This window comes from Lynx canadensis, chromosome B1 (assembly GCF_007474595.2).
Source record: "Lynx canadensis isolate LIC74 chromosome B1, mLynCan4.pri.v2, whole genome shotgun sequence".
In the NCBI taxonomy this organism is placed as follows: domain Eukaryota; kingdom Metazoa; phylum Chordata; class Mammalia; order Carnivora; family Felidae; genus Lynx; species Lynx canadensis.
The window spans coordinates 8486942-8506162 of NC_044306.2; the positions used below are offsets into that span (position 1 = coordinate 8486942).

The window sequence follows — 19221 nt, forward strand, 5'->3', positions numbered from 1 at the left end:
AGGATATCTTTTATCACCATTACTATTCACTATAGTACTGAAGGCCCCAGCCAACACAATAAGACAAGGAAAATAATTAGCAATGATAAGAATTGGAAAGGAAGAGATAAAACTGTCATTATTTGGAAATGATAAGATTATCTACATAGAAAACCCAAGAGAATGAACAAATTGGTGTGTCTAATGAAAGAGTTCAGTGAATTGCCAGATACAAGATAAACTTCAAAGATTAATAGCATTTTTCTACCAGTCTCAAAATATCGGTTCCCCTAAAAGTTGATAAATAAAATTAAAAAAAAAATTAACTTAATCTTTAAAAAGCAAGCCAACTCCTCCTATGAGCCTCGCATGACTCCAATATTTATTTATAAATTGCAATTCTGTACTTTACATACGATGTGGTATATGTATTATGAGCAAGATTGCCTTGGGTTCAAATCTTGGTTCTGTTACTTAACTCCTTGTGTGTACTTAGGCAAGTTACGTAAGTCCTCTCTGCCTTGCTTTTCCTGTCTGTAAAATGAGAATAGTAAGAATAATAATAGCAGCACTTACCCCTTAGGATATTGTGAGGATGAAGTGAATTCATACTTGGAAGGCTTTTGTACCTGGCACAAAGGTAGTGCCTCCTAAAAATTAGCTATTCTTATTATTATAGAACTAATGTATTAATACACTAGATACATTTGCCTAACATAAAAATGTTAAAGTAAAATAAAAAATAAGCATACAGAGAAGTGCTAATATTTTCTTTCCTTCCCCCACAGGGTGTATATGTTTCACTGTGTAGTCTAGCACGTCATATAGGAAAAACAACCACAACAACTAAAACTATAATGCAAAGTAATATTCCACTTGAAATATCAACCCAAACAATACAATAGTGAGGAATTAAACCAAGGGAGAAAACACAATTTCTTTACCTAGAAACTTATAAAATTTCTAAAGTTGATTAAATGAGACCTTAATAAAAGCAGATATGTTAACATTGCAAAACTATGAATGGCTTCCCAAGCTTATCTATACGTTTTCTGTATTTATAGCCAGTATTTCTGCAGAATTTGGGGGAGAACAGGGAACGTTGTCTAAATGGAACGTGAAAGCTTAAACATTCATACAAAGCCAGTATAATTTTGAGAAGGAAGACTGAAAAGGGAGAACCCACAAGACATTGAGACACAGTATAATAGCACAGTCATAAAAATAGTATAGAATTGGTGCAACAGCAGATAGGTCAATGAAATACAATGGAGCCACCACACACATTAATATATTAAGGATAACTTTGCACGTGACAATGACGGCATCATCACTAAAATGCCTAAATATAGACATAAGGGTTTTAATCAAAGTTTCCTGGATTATGCTGTATAACAAACCGTCCCCAAAGTCTCCAGCAATGAACATTTTATTTCCCATTCACAAGTTTATGATCAGATAAGAGAACTCACACTCCACTGAGCCAAGGTAGTCGAACGGCCGTTTCTGACAGTGGTATGGTGAGGTCTATCCCTCTATAGGAGCATGCGGCAAGGGTGGGGTTAATAAGTCTGCTTTGGCGGAGTGAGTGGATAATTGGGAACAATAATCTATCATAAGGAAACTATAAATAAAGTTGGTAGAAGAAAATGTAGAGAGATATTTTATGACACTGAAATGACTTTGAATGGGGGAGGAGTGTGAATCATAATGTGAAATACTGACAAGTTTGAATAAATCAAAAGTAAAACTTTCTGTTCAAAATAGAAAACGTTAGCTGATGTACAATGGATTGGGAAAGGAAATTAGCCTTATATAAGGGATTATCTTCTGGAATATAACAAGAACTCCTATAGATTACTGGTTTATAAACATCAAGAGAACAGGAATTCTGTTAGCTTCCTGCCTTGATCACTGTTGTATCTCCAGCACTCAGATAAGTGCCAGGCGATGTTGACATCTCCTTCCTGTTTATTCTCCCTTAAGATTTGCTTCCCATTCACCCCATCCTCCCAAACAGATGTATTAATTTCCTATCGCTGCTATAACAAATTGCCACAAGTTAAGTGGCTTAACGCAACACAAATTTATTCTCTAACTGTTCTGGAAGTCACAAGTCCAAAGTCAATCTTCCTGGCCTGACATCAAGGTGTCAGTAGAGCTGGCTGTTTTTGGAGTCTCTCAGGGAGCCTCTCTCCTCACCCCTTCTAGCGTCTGGAGGCCCCCTACCTTCCTTGGCTCCTGGCTTCCTCCATCTTCAAAGGCATCAGCCAGGTGCCATCACATCTCCTTCATTGACTGCTTCTGCGCTCACATTGCCTTTTCTGACTCTCCTGCTTCCGTCTCGTCAGTGCTTGTGATTACATGGGGCCCCCAGATGATCCAGGATATTCGCCTCATCCCACAATCCTTAGTCACATCTGCGGGATTCCTTTTGCCATGTAAGGAGACAAGGTGACAAGTTCCAAGGATTGGAGCGCGAACTTGGGGAGCGGGGCATTAATCAGCATTCCACACCAGGGGTTCTCAACATTGGCACTATGGACATGTTGGCTGGAGACCTCGTGGTAGTGGTGGCACTGATAGCTATTTAGCAGCGTCCCTGCCTTCTGCCCCTTAGACGCCAATAGCACTCCCATTCCCCTAGATGTGACCAACTGTCCCCAAAAGTGCAAAACCGCCCTGGTTGAGAATCACTACTTCACACTTTTCTGGTGATTATTAAGTAAAGCTTATGTAATCATGTCACTTCTGCACAGGTTGCTTTATTTGCTCCCCCCCCATTACTTGCAAAATAATATCCATACTTCTTTGCATCTCATATTAGATTTTTCACCATCTTGGTTTGCTAACTTCTTTGGGCCCCAACAGTCCTCACTCCCTGACCTCTTTCCATCAGGTATTCTTAACTGTTCCCATAATATGATGTTCTCTCACACCCCCTGGCCTCGAAAATAGCTTCTTCCCCATCTGCCTGAAAATCCCCTTCTCCTATTCTTCCCCTTCTCCTATTCCTGCTCAAAATGTAGCTGGAATGTCTGGAATCCCAGTCCCCTTAGGATGTCTTCTTGTGGTGCTAGGAGTTACCTGTTAGAGAACTGGTACTTCCTCTTTTCCCGGCACTAGTCTGGGAGCTGCTTAGATCTCTTTTATCTGTACCTGTGGATCTAGCATCTTTCCTGCAACATATGAGGTGCCCAATGATCACGGTTTTTTTTAAGTTTATTTATTTATTTTGAGAGAGAAAGTGGGGAGCGGGGATGGGGCGGAGAGAGGGGCAAGGAGAATCCTAAGCAGGCTCCTTCCCGTTAGTGCAGAGCCCAATGCGGGGCTCAAACTCACAAACCGTGAGATCATGACCTAAATTGAAACCAAGAGTTGTTTGGGTTTTTTTTAATTAAAAAAATTTTTTTTAATGTTTAATTTTTTTTGAGTGTGTGTGAGAGAGGGTGTGTGCAAGGAGGGGATGGGCAGAGGGAGAGAGATACAGAACCTGAAGGAGGCTCCCGGTTCTGAGCTGTCAGCACAGAGCCTGGTGCAGGGCTTGAGCTCATGAACCATGAGATCATGACTTGAGCTGAAGTCAGGCACTTAACCGACTGAGCCACCCAGGTGCCCTGAAACCCAGGGTTGTTGGTCAGATGCTCAACCGACTGAGCCACCCAGGTGCCCTGCCCAGTGATTGTTTTTTGAATGAATGAGTAAATGGTGCATTTCATGCCTCACCGGGAATACATTCTCTGGTGGCTGAGGCTGATATTAAGATGCCTCAAGATATTAACAAAAAAAAAAAAAAAAATAACTCGCTGTTCTATTTCAAAATAAAAAAGAAATCAGTCTGATCCTGTATCATGGAGGGAGTCACAAAGGGATTATTTTGGCTTCTGTGACTGTTTAATAACTATTTAGTTATTAATTTCCTCCAAATCAAGTTCATGCATAGAAACTACCTCTGTTTACTTATGCTTAAATTACAAAATAAATGAGAAAAATCCCTTCCATGGAGAATTTTGCAAAACGCCACAATCCTGGATTTCCCAACACTGTGAATAGACTAGGTAATGTCAGGATGGTTTCGTGTATCACCTAGGAGGCCATGGTCGATTCTGCAATTTAGATTGTGACTTTGCTGGCAGGAAACAGCCGCCTGGCACCTCCAGCCCTCACAGTGGAACAAAATCCACCGCTCTGCAAAGTCTCAACATTTGGTATGTGCTTCCAACAATAAAACTGTCAAAATGGTTTCTGTTGCTGTGCGTTTTATTATTCTTCTGGTAGTCTAATGTTAAAATTTTCTCTTAATGGGTGGAAACTGGAGACTCTTTAGTAAATACCACCAAAACACCTGCACGTAATGTTCACTAATGACTGTTTCCTTTATTCAGAGCTTAGATTAAGAGGATGTTGAGAGAGGATTGATGTTATCTTTCTATCTGTTAAGTATATTCAGGTAATTTATGTAAAACACAGAAATCAAAGAAATTTCCCCCTTGCTACGTTTTTATCATTCCACCTAAAAATCTGCCCACAGGCTTTGTCAAGAGAGGGCTAAAAACAAATTTTCACTATCCAAAATATGTCACAACTTAATATGCTAAAGGAAGGTTTTTTTTAAATTGTCTTTAATGCCTATGTAAGGCTAACTAAAAGGTTGCTTTTCCCCTAAAACACCATTTCTCAAGTCATTGCTAAAAATATTTGGTTGAAGGCCAGTGTAATATAATTGATGTTGCTGAAAATATTTGGCTAAGACCATGGCTTGCCTGGTTGAATCCCAACTCTGTGGCCTTGAACAAATTACCTAACCTCTCTGTGCCAGTTCCTTCATTTGTAAAATGAAGATAAGAATAGTACTCATCTCGGGGCGCCTGGGTGGCGCAGTCGGTTAAGCGTCCGACTTCAGCCAGGTCACGATCTCGCGGTCCGTGAGTTCGAGCCCCGCGTCGGGCTCTGGGCTGATGGCTCGGAGCCTGGAGCCTGTTTCCGATTCTGTGTCTCCCTCTCTCTCTGCCCCTCCCCCGTTCATGCTCTGTGTCTCTCTGTCCCAAAAATAAATAAAAAACGTTGAAAAAAAATTTTAAATAAAAAAAGAATAGTACTCATCTCAGAGTTTATTGTGAGGATCAAAAGAGTCTGCAGAACACTTTGAGCATTGCCTGGCACATAGAAGCCCTAAATAAATATCTGCGATTATTGTTAGTGAAAACAGAGGGATTCTGAACTAAGGACTCTTCAAGGCATTATGAACTCAGCAGTATATAAGCATCTGCCCACCTACTGTGAGCAATTGTGACCCATCTATTTGTCAATGAGGAATAAATAAGCAAATAAGGGCTCCAAACTGCAGAGCCCGGTCTTCTCCATGGTCGGAATGGAGTTCTGAATTTCCGTTTTAAGAAATAAGTATGGTGAATTCGTGGGCTTGGGGTCCCTACACCGGCTCAAAGGTGTCATGGCTGCCCATATCCCAGGAACATGAATTCTGCTTTTCAATTGTCCTGGGTTCTCCATGTGGCTGAAGAGAGTAATCTTTCCAGTGTTATCTGCCGCTACTCCCCTCCCTGACAATTTCTGCTTTAATCATTGTGTCTCAAATACATCACCTGTTTTTCTGTATTCCTGTTACTTAAAATTCTCTTAATTGACCTTTCTACTTGCCTAGGGCTCTCCTTCTTGAAGGATGGGCTCAGACCCCATCTCTTCTCTGAACATGTTCCACAGTATCTTACTTTTTTTTTTTTTTAATGTTCATTTATTTTTTTTTTTAATTTTTTTTTTCAATGTTTATTTATTTTTGGGACAGAGAGAGACAGAGCATGAACGGGGGAGGGGCAGAGTGAGAGGGAGACACAGAATCGGAAACAGGCTCCAGGCTCCGAGCCATCAGCCCAGAGCCCGACGCGGGGCTCGAACTCACGGACCGCGAGATCGTGACCTGGCTGAAGTCGGACGCTTAACCGACTGCGCCACCCAGGCGCCCCATAATGTTCATTTATTTTTGAGAGAGAGAGAGAGAAAGAGAGAGAGAGAGAGAGACAGAGTGTGAGCAGGAGAGGGGCAGAGAGAGAGGGAGACACAGAATCTGAAGCAGGCTCCAGGCTTCGAGTTGTCAGCACAGAGCCCCACGCGGGGCTCGAACTCGCAGACCGTGAGGTCCTGACCTGAGCTGAAGTCGGACGCTCAACTGACTGAGCCACTCAGCTGCCCCCAGAGTATCTTACTTCTGAGTGATATGTCCCTTCAATGAATTTCCTTAGCATCTAAGTCCTTTGTTGTACATGAGATCTCTTTTCCTTTTATGGTTTTTAAATATCAGTATCTCTAACCACATTGTAATTTCTCTACATCCCTTCTTACCGCACAGCCTGACTCAGTGTCTCCTACGGAGCAAGGATTCAGTATGTTTTTATTAGTGAAAGTCTTTGCAAGTAAAATTCATGTTTATTTTCAGCCCCTCTCCATCTCCTTTTAGTGATTCCTTACCCTTTTCGACACATTCTCCACTCATGCCGTGGACCCATGTCTTATGTAGTAGCCACTTGAGGTCCCGGAGAAAGCTATCTTTTCCAACGTTTTAGACATTTTTATTTCATTTACGCTCACCTGCGGTGTTAGTGAAAAGAATATTGGTATCGGAGTCAGAAAACGTTTCATTTCTGTATCTTTCTTGGTCCCTAATGTCACCGTGCAAAATAACCACTGGTTTAAAACTCAACCTCTTTATCTATAAACTACTAATATTATCTATCCTGACTATCATACAGGGCTATTGTGAAGCTAAATACACACAAATGAATGAACACCAGTGACTGCACATGTGATTGGTCTGATTTCCTCAAGGATGCATCAAGATTCTTGGCTTGTTGATCTAATAAAGAAAATATGCCAGGGCGCCTGGGTGGCTTAGTCGGTTGGGCGTCCGACTTTGGCTCAGGTCATGATCTCATGGTCCGTGAGTTTGAGCCCCGCGTCGGGCTCTGTGCTGACGCTCAGAGCCTGGAGCCTGTTTCAGATTCTATGTCTCCCTCTTCCTCTGACCCTCCCCTGTTCATGCTCTCTCTCTCTCTGTCTGTCTCAAAAATAAATAACTGTTAAAATAAAATTAAAAAAAAAGAAAATATGTCACAGGGTAATGATGTATTACCTAGTTTTGTCGACGTTGATTTCTAACAAGGACTTCTGAAAACATAAAACCTCAATTCATGAGAATGACACTAAAGATATAAGGAAAGGTATTTGGGGGCAGAGAAGTCCAGTATTTTCATTTATAAGTTAATAATGATAACCCAATTCAACAAATATTTGTTGAATGTCTATTATGTGCAAAAGAGCATCCTGGGTGTTATAAGAAGTATCAACAGGACACCCACTCTACTGTCTTCAAGGACAAAGCTAGTAGGAGACTTGTAGGTACCCAATTAACTTTAACACAAGGGAAGTTTGGTACAATCTGTGGAAGAACCAACTTCAAAAGACAAGAGATTAGTTCTGACCAGACCTGGAAGATTTTTTAGAGGAGATGCATTCAACTAGGACTTCAAAGTTGGGCGTATTTCAGTGAGCTGGGTTGAAGAGTTCAAAGGGGAATAAAAGGTATGGGGCGCCTGGGTAGCTCAGTAGGTTGAGTGGGTTTTTTTTTTTTAAGTTTATTTATTCATTTATGAGAGAGAAAGAGTGCGCATGAGTGGAGGAGGGGCAGAGAGAGAGAGAGAGAGAGAGAGAGAGAGAGAGAGAGAGAGAGAGAGAGAGAGATTGAGAGAGGGAATACCAAGCACAGAACCTGATGCGGGGCTCAAACTCATGAACCGTCAGATCATGACCTGAGCAGAAACCAAGAGTCAGATGCTTAACCGACTGAACCACCCAGGTGTCCCGAGTATCTGGTTTTTTATTTGGCTTAGATCATGATCCCAGGGTCGTGGCATCAATCCTTTCTGTGGGCTCTGTGCTGTGCTTGGAGCCTGCTTGAGATTCTCTCTCTCTGTCTCTGCCTCTCTTCCCCGCTCACTCACTCTTTCTAAAATAAAAAAAAAAAAAAAATGTAAGAATAACAGCATGAGCCAAGAAACAAAAAGGACAGAAAATACTCTAGGAGTAGAAAGTCGAATTTATCTTAATTCCTTTAATTTGTAGAGTGTCTTCTATTTCTCAAAGTGCTTTCGTATGTGAAGTTTGAGAATTAGAACAATCGTGTGGATGTTTATAGTAAAGTTGTATTTTATTTTACATATGAAGAAAGTGAGGTTTAAAGAAAACAAATGATTTTTTTTTTTTTTTTTTTTTTGGGACAGAGAGAGACAGAGCATGAACGGGGGAGGGGCAGAGAGAGAGGGAGACACAGAATCGGAAACAGGCTCCAGGCTCTGAGCCATCAGCCCAGAGCCCGACGCGGGGCTCGAACTCACGGACCGCGAGATCGTGACCTGGCTGAAGTCTGACGCTTAACCGACTGTGCCATCCAGGCGCCCCAAGAAAACAAATGATTTTTATGAAGTCATCAGTGAATAAATCCTGCTTAAGAAGATTACTCTGATAAGAATGTGACAGGGTAAGTGCAGGAAGGATGGCACTTAGGAGGTTTCTGACAGTTTTGAGAGAAACACTGAGACTGTAAACCAAGGTTGGTTTGTTTGCAGTGGTGAAGCAGCTCTTTATAGCTACTGCAGATGCACCACCATGTGATTTTACTGTTCTTTTTAATTTTTTAAATGTTTATTTATTCTTGAGATAGAGAGACAGAGACAGAGTGAGCAGGGGAGGGACAGAGAGAGAGGGAGCCACGGAATCCAAAGCAGGCTCCAGGCTCCGAGCTGTCAGCACAGAGCCTGGTGTGGGGCTTGAACCCACGAACTGTGAGATCATGACCTAAGCCCAAGTCGGACGCTTTACCTACTGAGCCACCCAGGTGCCCCTTCCCCACCCCCACCCCCGATTTGGAAGGATAAGAAAGAAGCATCAAAAGACTCAGAGGCTAGTCACGTATAAACAAAATCTGGCTTGGCTGTTTGGGGCACATCAGTGACGTCTCTTAGTATTTTCAGTGTTCCTGCCCAACTCTTACTGAGCTCTGTGGGGAATGGTAAACTTAATTCTAACTAAAGATTATATTTGATCTAAATGTGCACCCAGCACAACCTAAAGAGAAATGAGAAGTCCATGATGGAGCGTTCAGATTAATGATCATTGCGATGGTTTTAAAATATGTTCACAAATTATTTAATACTCCTCCCTTCAAGAGATAAAGCTTCATTCCCCACCTCTAAACCCTTACGGGCCATACTGACTGACTGGATTCTAAGGAATAGAAATCGTGAAGGTGTGGTTGTGTCACCTCGGAGACTAGGTAATAAAGATCCTTGCAAGCTCTCTCCTTGGCTTTTCTTGTAGATCACACCTCCGGGGGAACCCACCCTCAGAAGATGAGAAACCAAGGCCTCCTGTCAACAGCTGCGCAAGTGAGCCACCTCAGAAGTGGATTTTGCAGCTAAAGTCAAGCCTTTGATGATGGCAGCTTTGGCCAACGTCTTCACTGCAAATGCTTGAGAAACGCGGAGGCGGAACCAACCAGCCAGACCACTGCCCAATTCCAGACCTGCAGAAACTTTGACATAACAAACGGGTAATTTACAAGGTAGCAATAAATAGTTAATGAAAAGGGAGAAGCAGATAAGCAAATAGCACTTTCCTGCACCAAAGGGGCAGAGATGATGACTGAATTTGGCCTGTAATGAACAGGATTCTTTCTTGATTAGTCAGTAACTGGACCTAGAAGAGTAAACACAATTAAACAAGGGAGTAACGTACAAAGAATCTTGAAGGTGATCACGCTACCTTGAGCACTAATCTCTCCCCACAAAGAAAAAGGTGGAATTCTTCTCAAATGTTTGAATTCAAGTCTCTAATATATATTCTTCTGGTTTAAGTGCAGCACAGTGATGGGCTTATTGAATCACACACAAAGTAACATTTTGTTTTAGTGCGCTGTATTTTAATTTTCAAAAAAGATTTAAGATTTTTCATTATTTACAAAATTGTATGGAGCCATTAGCTTCATGTATTTACATGGAAGATCTTCGTATAAATTTGAAAAGCTATGCATTGCCCTCATATCTGTATAGACCCCTGGCTTTTACAAAGTGATTTCATATGGCATTCACGCAGCAACCCATAACAGGGTTGATGAATTTGTGTACAACTTAGCTTAGCCATCTAAAAAATGAAAGGGTTTTTAATATGAGACACTAAAATATATTTGGTATATAAAGCCACATTTTCGAAAGCATGCTAACTCTATCCGAGAAAAAATACAAGCTGCTTCTTCTAAAAACCCTCCTCCTTACCCACATCTGAAGAGGGCATACAAAAACTAAAGCTTGCAAGGCTGTGACGACCTTGAATTTTTGAGCAGACTAAGAGGACAAGGTCACAAAACATGCGTGTATGGAGTAGTTCAAGGACAAGAGCAAAAACCTCAAAACAAAAAGTTGGAGTTTCTGACGTCCCAGTTGCCTGGGCTCTTAGAGTTTAGCGGCGTTGGGTGGGCTTGGGGCACCCTGGACGGGGAGGGGCCTGGCAGAGCTGAGCGCCGCGGGGCCGGGGCGGAGCAAGGCGGATCTCAGGGGGCGTGACGGGGGCGGGAACGGGGCGGGGCCAAGCGGGCTTGGGCGAGGCCGGATGCGCGGGAGATTTGAACTTCCTCTCTGCGCCAGCGAGGGCCCGCGCAGAGCTTGAGGTGCACAGCGGCTTTCTCCGCAGGGCCCTGCAGCTAGTGAGCCACGGTGCCGACCGGGAGATGGTGGAAGGACCAGGCTGTACTCTAAATGGAGAGAAAATTCGGGCGCGAGTGCGCCCGGGCCAGGCGGTGACGGACTTGCGGGGAAGCGCCCTGCAGAGCCTGGGTGTGGTCTCTTCCCAGGTGAGCCGTTAATATAATTTGCTATGGGGCCAGCAGGGGGAAATGGCATAAAGACCCCATTAGGTTTCCAGGGCCCAAAGTGTCATCTCTTTGCTCTGGAACAGAGTCGCTGGGGCTCCGTGTTTCCCAGACTTGAACTTGATTTTGCTGGTGGAAGGCCGTGCTCGCGCGCCTGCGTAGTAGGGACTACTGGACCGCTGCGCTAAGGCCACCACAGAGAGATGCCCAGGCAAGAAGTGATGGAGATGTTTCATTAAGAATCACCTTGCTTAACTCTTTACAATCCTCCAAAAGATGGTCTCCGTATAGCTATAGGTGCGTTTTCTGCTGTTAGTATTATCAGATCTCTACATTTTTTTTCGCGTGGTTAAAACAATAAGCTTCTAGCACGAAACTCTCGCTTCTCGCTTGCCTGCTATTCTGCAGCTGAGAAGTGTATCGCAACTAACATATAATCCTAAAATTGCGTATAGAAAATTTAGCCCTGACCCTCCCACTCAACTTAATATTGCCATCTAATGAAGGGGCTGTGAAACCCAATTCTGGTTCCCTTAAGTGAATTTCTTTCTTTTTCAAATAAATTGTAGCACAGCTTCTGGCCACTCAAGGCATTCATTGCAGATGGTGTGATATTCATTTGGTAAGAATTTATAACTTGTACTGAAAATATTCTGATTAAGCCGTCATGCTTTAAAAGCCCTTTAGATGTGTGGATGATTGTATTTCACGGATGTATGCAATATTATAGTGCACTTCAATTTCTCCTGCAAAGCTTCCTCCTAGCCTTTGGTCCAGGAAGAAAAGTTGCTTGCTATGAAATTAGCATACGCTTACAACTTGAAAGAAATGAGGCTCTCGGTCTGGGGAAATACATTTTCAAACTTGGAAAAAGAATAAGTTTTTGTGTGTTCTTCCATTTGTCCTTGTATTTTATTCCTTTTAACTTTATACGTCCTTAAGTGCTCCGCATTAAGCATTAAGTGCTCTTATTGTTTTTAGTGTAGTGTCTCTCAAAATCGTGTCAGGGTAACTCGGGTTGATCTTGGGTGAACTCTCAGTAATATCAAGGTTTATAAAAATCACGCATTCCACAAAATTCGGAATATGAAAATCACCTGGGGAACAAAAACAAACGCTTCCCCTTGTGGAGCCTACACTTTAGTTGGGAAGATACATGGGCAGTCCTTAAGGAAGAACGTAAATATAAATTGGTAAATTCCCTGAGGGCTTTCTTGCATGGTTCTGTAAGAGCTCAGGAAAGTCAGGAAAGGCTTGGGTGGGGAAGTACAATTACACTCAGGTGTGGAAGTTTGGCAGGGAGAACAACTTCAGGCAGAGCGTGCGCAAAGGAAGAGAGCTTCAGACATTGGAGAGATTGGAAGAAAGCCATTGTGACTGGAAAAGGGAGAAAGAGCTAGAAGGAAGGCCATTTGAAATAAAACAGTTGGAGTTGCTGGGCAGGACCAGACCATGGAGATGTTCGTAGACTTGGTTAGGGACTTTGTATTTATCTTAGGAGTAATGGGGGTCTTCAGAGTGTGGTGAGATCCACTCACACTTTGGAAAGATCACTCAGCCTTGAAAAGGAAAAACGAAAGACTGGAGGAAGGCCCAAGTAGATCCTGCAGCCTCTCTTAGGAGAGGGCCACAGGAATCCAGGGGTGGGGGGGGGGGGGCTGGTGGTAGAGGTGAAGAGGAAGGGACAGAGTCGCTATCTCACAAGTAAAGGCAGTAACATGAATTGTGTATGGGTATCATGATTTACATATTCAACAGTAATGTATTTCATGTTAGGTTTTATGCTAGCTCCTGGGGATGCAAAGACGAGTAAGATAAAGTCCCTGCTGTGAGAATCCAACTTAATGTTTTAAATAGATATCACCTCATTGGTATTTAGGCCAAAATAGCATGAACATTTCCTTTAAGTTTGTTGTGATTATCTCTAGTGGCAAGGCATAAAGTGCCTTTGAAGAACGTTTACGTTTCATGTAGCTGAGAGAAATAATAACCCTATGATTCTACAGTTGAGGGATGTGAGATTCAGAGTGAGTTTAATTAAATGGCACAAGATCACATGACTGGTAAGGGGTTGAACCTCAGGGTTTGATCTCCCTCTTTCCCTCCACAGCTGATTCTCTTAGCTCTAGGTTTTCTCGGTTGTAAAAGATTCAGTAGGGAAAGTGGCCAATTCAGCGGCCGGAACACCATATTTCTTAAAATGTAGTACTGACTAATTAACTAGGAAAGTGAGACCTTGGGTTTTTGGTGGCATCTCCCCACAATTTTTAGTTTTGTTTACCTATGCTGTTTTGTTTAGCTAGTTTTGTTTACCTTCGATTTACCTACGCTGATAATTCTCTCCTGAGGGCTTCCTGTCCTACATCCAGACCGAACAAGAGAGTGCAGCCTCATACTATAACATGAATGCTTCATGAATTGTTGGGCATTTGTTAACATCAGTTGGCAGCAATATGAAATAAGCGATACCTCTTAAAAAGCTGTGCACTTAAAGCTGTTAAACATATCTTGATATAAGGAGGTGTTAAAAATTGGAATACATCATTATGATTGGGATCAAAAATCTGGTTTGATGGGAGCTGGATTTGAAAATTAATATGGAATTAATGATAACCTCTTTGTGGTTATTGGGAGAGTTGTAAATATTTTGCCATCGTTTCACTTGCTGGGCCTTTGATCATATAATAATAGCAACAATAATAATCTTTATAAACATCAAAAGTCTCTTGCATTTTAGAGGGTTGTTGGAGCCATGGTAAATTTAATCAAAACGTGGTAGGTTGTCCCCAGACTTCCAGAATGCTCATTACCATTACAGATGATCCCACGTTTCCCAGGCATTGATGGCATGGAATTAAAGGTATTAAAGGTATTCAGATGCTACTAGTTTTCGCAAGGCAGAGTTTAAAAATAAATTAACAACGGCCTTGTGTATTCTTTACATTGTACTAAACATGCGAAAATACAAAGGAGAGTTAAATATTAACTGGGCATTTAAAATAATGGGCATTTAAAAGAATTCAGATAATCGTTGTACTGGAAAACCACCCCCAACCCCACACCTATGTAGCTACTGCCATTGTGAACCAGTTAAGCCTGTCGTATGACGTTCCCTCCTCCTTGCTTCAGTTTGGAGTTCACAGAGAACACACTTTAATGTGTGTCTCCTTGTGACAGCCCATCCTCATTTTGAAGAAGAAAGCCTAGCCATACAAGATCTCAGCATCTGCAATTCGTGTACGCATTATTTTATTTTTCCGAATTTTGATCCACTGTCTTGTCAGCATAAAATTAGGCGACTGTATAAGCACGTTGCATAAAAACTGTGCTGGAGCTCCTGGAACCGTATGGTAAGAAACCGTGTTGGAATATCAGTGACCATTTCTGCTTGACGAGCTGTGAAGAGTCAATCCTCCGATTTTAATTGTTGGGTGGGTACAATATTTTAGTGAAGTCGGTATGTAATCTGCATATGTTTTTAATCTCCTTTCCCGAAACTGGATCTGAAACCCAGTTTATTTGCAAGCATTCCTTTCATTTGAAACGTGATCCTCTGTTCTGTCACTCCTTAGGATTTGATACATGTATTCAGTATGCTGGCGAATGTTGTTCATCTTTTTGTGTCCTTCACGGTGTTGTGAAGAGAGTAGGCATTTAGTAAACATTTACATGGATGGAGAAGAGCAAAGTTTTGAATAGTCCAAAATGCATAAGGATTTAAAACTAAATTTAGTTCGGAATCTTTCGTTATGAGTATGTGTATCTTGTTATGTTTGTTACTTGGAAATTGCTACCACAAGAAAATACTGGAGACGTTGACTCAAATATTTCCTGCTTCCTTTTGTTCTTAGTGGGGAGAAAAGAAATCATAGCTCGTTTTATTGTCATTGTATGAAGGGATGAGCTAATCCACAGAGATTCATTTCCTAGCTAGACGAGCTTATTCCTTGAAGTCCAAAAGGGTTTTAAAATTTTATAGAACATGCGACGTAATACTTAGCTGGCCGGGGAGATACCATGATCGGGAACATGCATGCTATGATTCCTTCCCTTAAGTGCATACTAATGGTTCCTTAATGACTGAGGATCATTATTATCAGCATATTCAGCATTATGCGGAGTCATGGAATCAAAGATAATGGAGAACAGGTAACAATCTTACGGGTGAGCAGGCTAAGGAAGGTGATTGTCCGTGACCATCGTGGCTTAATCAGTGCAATCCGACACTGAAGTATTTGGTTTGAGGTAGAGAAAAGAACATCTGACCTTCTTGATTTTGAATTCTAGCTCTTGTGTTACTTCCTCCTATAGAAATGCTTATACTGAAACCTTTGCTTATTTGGTCAGGATTAGATGAGAGGATGCATGAAACTCTTAGCTTAGTGTCTAACAAGGTAATCTTAGAGGCCCTGGTAAATATCCTGGTAAATGTTTGCTCCTTTTTTTTTTTTTTTTTTTTTTTCATGTTTAGTTTGAGAGAGACAGAGTGTGAGTGGGGAAGGGGCAGAGAGAGAGACACACAGAAGCTGAAGCAGTCTCCAGGGTCTGAGCTGTCAGCACAGAGCCTGATGTGGGGCTCGAACTCAGGAATGGTGAGATCATGACCTAGGCTGAAGTTGGACACTTAACCGACTGAGGCACCACGCACCCCAATGTGTGCTCCTTTTTTTCCCCCCAGATGAGGGCTTTCTCACTAGACCCATATATTGGAGGAACGCCCTATTCCCTAATGCAGGGTTTGTAATCATTTGGGGCCTTCACATTGTGCACAAAGCATTTAGCCTTTAGGTAAATGCTTGAAAGCTCTGCTTTTAAAAAAACTGTAGAATGTGTTTTGGTATATGAACCTGAAGACCTCTCTTTTGGAATTTAGAGACCATTTTAAAGTTAGGTTCTTAGATGGTTTAAATTGGTAGGTAAGTGACCTCTGATTAAGAAAAATGTTGATGTATTAGGTGGGAAAAAGTCATGTGGGGAAAAAAAAAAGGAGAGACTATGAAAGTAAATATGGTATTTTCTTTTCTCTGTGGGGAAAATATATAGTTGCAAGGTGTTGAAACATTTATCTGTGGAAAAGTCTTGCTCTGTTCTGAAAAGTTCATCTTCCTTGTTCACCCATGGATAGGCAGGATAAATGGTAATCAGCACAATAAATCATGTGCTGTCTCTGAAGATGTATGTTGTTTTGATGATTTCATATTATTAAGCCACTTGAAAATGAGAAGGTGAACCCTTCTCAATCATACTTAAAATTGTGGCAAAGGAGAATTTCGTCTCTATTTCAGGGGGAGAAAAAGGATGAAATGTTCAAATAACACAGTAACAGGATTGTAAGGGTCAATGTGAGAAAGTCAAACATATATCGGGCAATTGTGTATGGTTATAGCAAAGATAATAGGCTTGTGGAAATTAATTTTTGAATTTGTCTGGCCAGCTGGAGCTTGTACAAAGAGGTGATAACCCCACATTCTACAGTAGGATGAGTGGATATCTTGCAAATCTCAAATTTATTGCAAAAGCCTTGGCCAGTTCATACACAATAGATTTCAGAATAAGTGGCACAAACTATCACTGGTATACCAGAATTACCTCTTAAAATGGAATTAGGAAAAAAAAAAACAGTTAAAAACATATGCAGGTGCTTGAGATGGTCAGTCACAAGTGGAAAATTTTATTATGTGCCAAGTACATTATCCAAAGCTGATTATTTTACAAATGATAGTGTACCAGGAAACAGTTAACTTGGGTCCAACGCCCACATGATGGACAACTGAACTAAAAGATCTTTATCATTTCCCTCAAAACCCAAATGAAGTATTAGAATGGGTGTTTTTTTTTTTTTTTAAATTTTTTTTTTTTTCAACGTTTATTTATTTTTCTTGGGACAGAGAGAGACAGAGCATGAACAGGGGAGGGGCAGAGAGAGAGAGGGAGACACAGAATTGGAAACAGGCTCCAGGCTCTGAGCCATCAGCCCAGAGCCCGACGCGGGGCTCGAACTCACGGACTGCGAGATCGTGACCTGGATGAAGTCGGACGCTTAACCGACTGCGCCACCCAGGCGCCCCTAGAATGGGTGTTTTTAAAGCAACCATTGAAATGCTGAGTAAACATCTCCAATAAAAGCTAGGGTGTGCTAGGACTGGTTGCTGAAAATACATCAGTCCCTTCCTAAATCCCTCCCCATAAAGAATTACTAAACAGAATTCCTAAACCTTCCCATAAAGTTCTTCTTACTTTATGGCCAGTTCTGGTAAACATTAGTACTTTACTCCCATCTAGTTTTTGGTCCTTACGAGAATTTGGTTCTCTAATATTTAAACCTCACTCCATTGCAGAAAATTAGAAAACAAGAGACTGGAGTGTTCATCATGTTCAGTGGTAGAGTGGAAGTTTTTGCCAAGAAATCTTGGGAAAGGTTAAGCAAGGATGGCGATGGTAGGTGGGGAGACAGTGAGCCTGTATTTTTTTTTTTTTTTAATCATTGAAGTGTAGTTGATGCACAATGTTACATTAGTTTTAGGTGTACCACACGGTGATCGGGGCAAGCCTGTAGTTTAAAGCCACGCTTAGTTTTAGGAGGAGGGATCTGATGGATCCCCCAGATGTTTACTTAACTCCAGGCAGCGTGTGATGGGCTCACGGATATTAGTTAAACGCTGTAGTCTCTGTCCCCAAGGAGCCTAGAGACAAACAATGGAGAAATGCAAATCACAGACAAATAATCCTTGTGCATCGTAAGTACCATGATCGTGGTTGCCGAGTTTGGCAGGTGAAAGCCTCAAGATTATTGTGCTTCCCAGGTGGGAAAATTCTAGTACCAGAGAGAAATACAATCTGTGTATGTGAGCAAGGAAGAAGTTATGCTCACATTTCATTTTAACTCCCAAGCACCTCATCAAGTATTAAAAAACGGATTCGTGAATGTATTCAAGCCAAGGTCACACGGCGTCTGTAGCTGGAAGAGTTTGTGCTGAACCGAAGTCATTTGACAGTTGCAGATCTGTTTCCACGGCGACTGTTTCCCTACCTGCCATCATTCCTCCGCTTGCCCTTCTGCTGACACCTGTGTTGTGATGCTCCCCACCGTCAGCCCGTAACCGTCTTTTCTCAGTGTTTGTAGAGACCTTAGTATCATAACTGCTAGAACATTTCTTTTTTCGATGTCATGTTGTGTGTTATTTTTAATCATGGGGAATAGGACAAAACATCAGTACAATGAGCCCTGGGTTACACCTTTAAGGATTTGGTTTGTGGTTCTCTTTGAGGCTCTTTCAGCCAGAACGACATACTTCGCTTTTCACTGACAGCTGTGCAAAGAGATTTAATGGTCTCGTGCATTTTAAGTATATTGGCCTTTATATTTTTGGATTCATCCTCCTATGCACAACAGAATTTATTTACAAGGGCATGTACTCCCCTTTGTCTATTAAATAGGTGGTCTAGTATCTGTAAAATTTTGGAGGGCCATCCGCTGAGACTTTATTTTGCTAAATAACCAATTTTCCCATGGTTGGATCTATTAGGTGTTCTAAAATCTCTGATAGTTGACAGTAATTTGAGGAGCATATAGATGTCTGCACCAGGACAGTCTCTGGTGCCTTGAGGAATTAATCCTGGCAGTAAAAACTTTTTTTTTTAACCTACCCTTTAACACTGGTTATAAAGGATGGTTCAGCTCTGCTCTCCCTAAGCTGTACATGGAACTCGATTTCCCACAGTGCAGGCAGGCTCTGTGCAGTCCAGAGACAGGACCTTACACACCCCATTAGCACCTAGTTAGATGTTCCCTGGCAGGGCGGGGGGTGGGGAATTGGGATAGAAATCAGGATAAACTGGGCTTGAATTTCTTCTTAATAGACATTATTAGGAGCTCTGGGGCATTTGACTATTTGGATGAAAAAGGTAGAGGTTTTTTATTAGAAACCCTTATTTATTATTATTTTTTAATCAGATTTGTACTGTTTCTTTCAGTTGGTCTCTGCTGAAATATATGTTATGGAGTGGTTGAAGAAGAACGAGTGGCATACATTTCGTAAGAATTGTGCTTAAGTGTTCAACCAGCTACAGCAAAGCCCAGTGAGGTATTACTGCTGAATTAGGTGTAGATGTTTTGATAATGGGGCATCTATGGATGGTCCAGTCTAGTCATTGAACAGTGAGCAGTAGTCCTTAGGGAGTGGGAAGCTTCCTAGAGAATAATCTAGGTTTTCAGAACGCGTAGAGTAAAATAAAAATCGGGGAAAACTATGATCCTGGTAAGTGCAAGATTGTGTAGACAAATACAAACAGGTACTTACTTTTAATAT

The 19221-nt window shown here is 41.7% G+C and overlaps 1 protein-coding gene across 1 annotated transcript in view; it reads left to right on the forward strand.

Moving 5' to 3' along the window:
* Positions 1-10771: 10771 nt before the first annotated feature.
* The window catches only part of NEIL3 (nei like DNA glycosylase 3), a 51614-nt gene continuing 43164 nt past the window's right edge, over positions 10772-19221 (forward strand). Inside the window, exon 1 of the mRNA XM_030312086.1 lies at positions 10772-10894. Coding sequence (XP_030167946.1) covers positions 10772-10894 — 123 coding nt within the window. The remainder of the gene's footprint in view (positions 10895-19221) is intronic.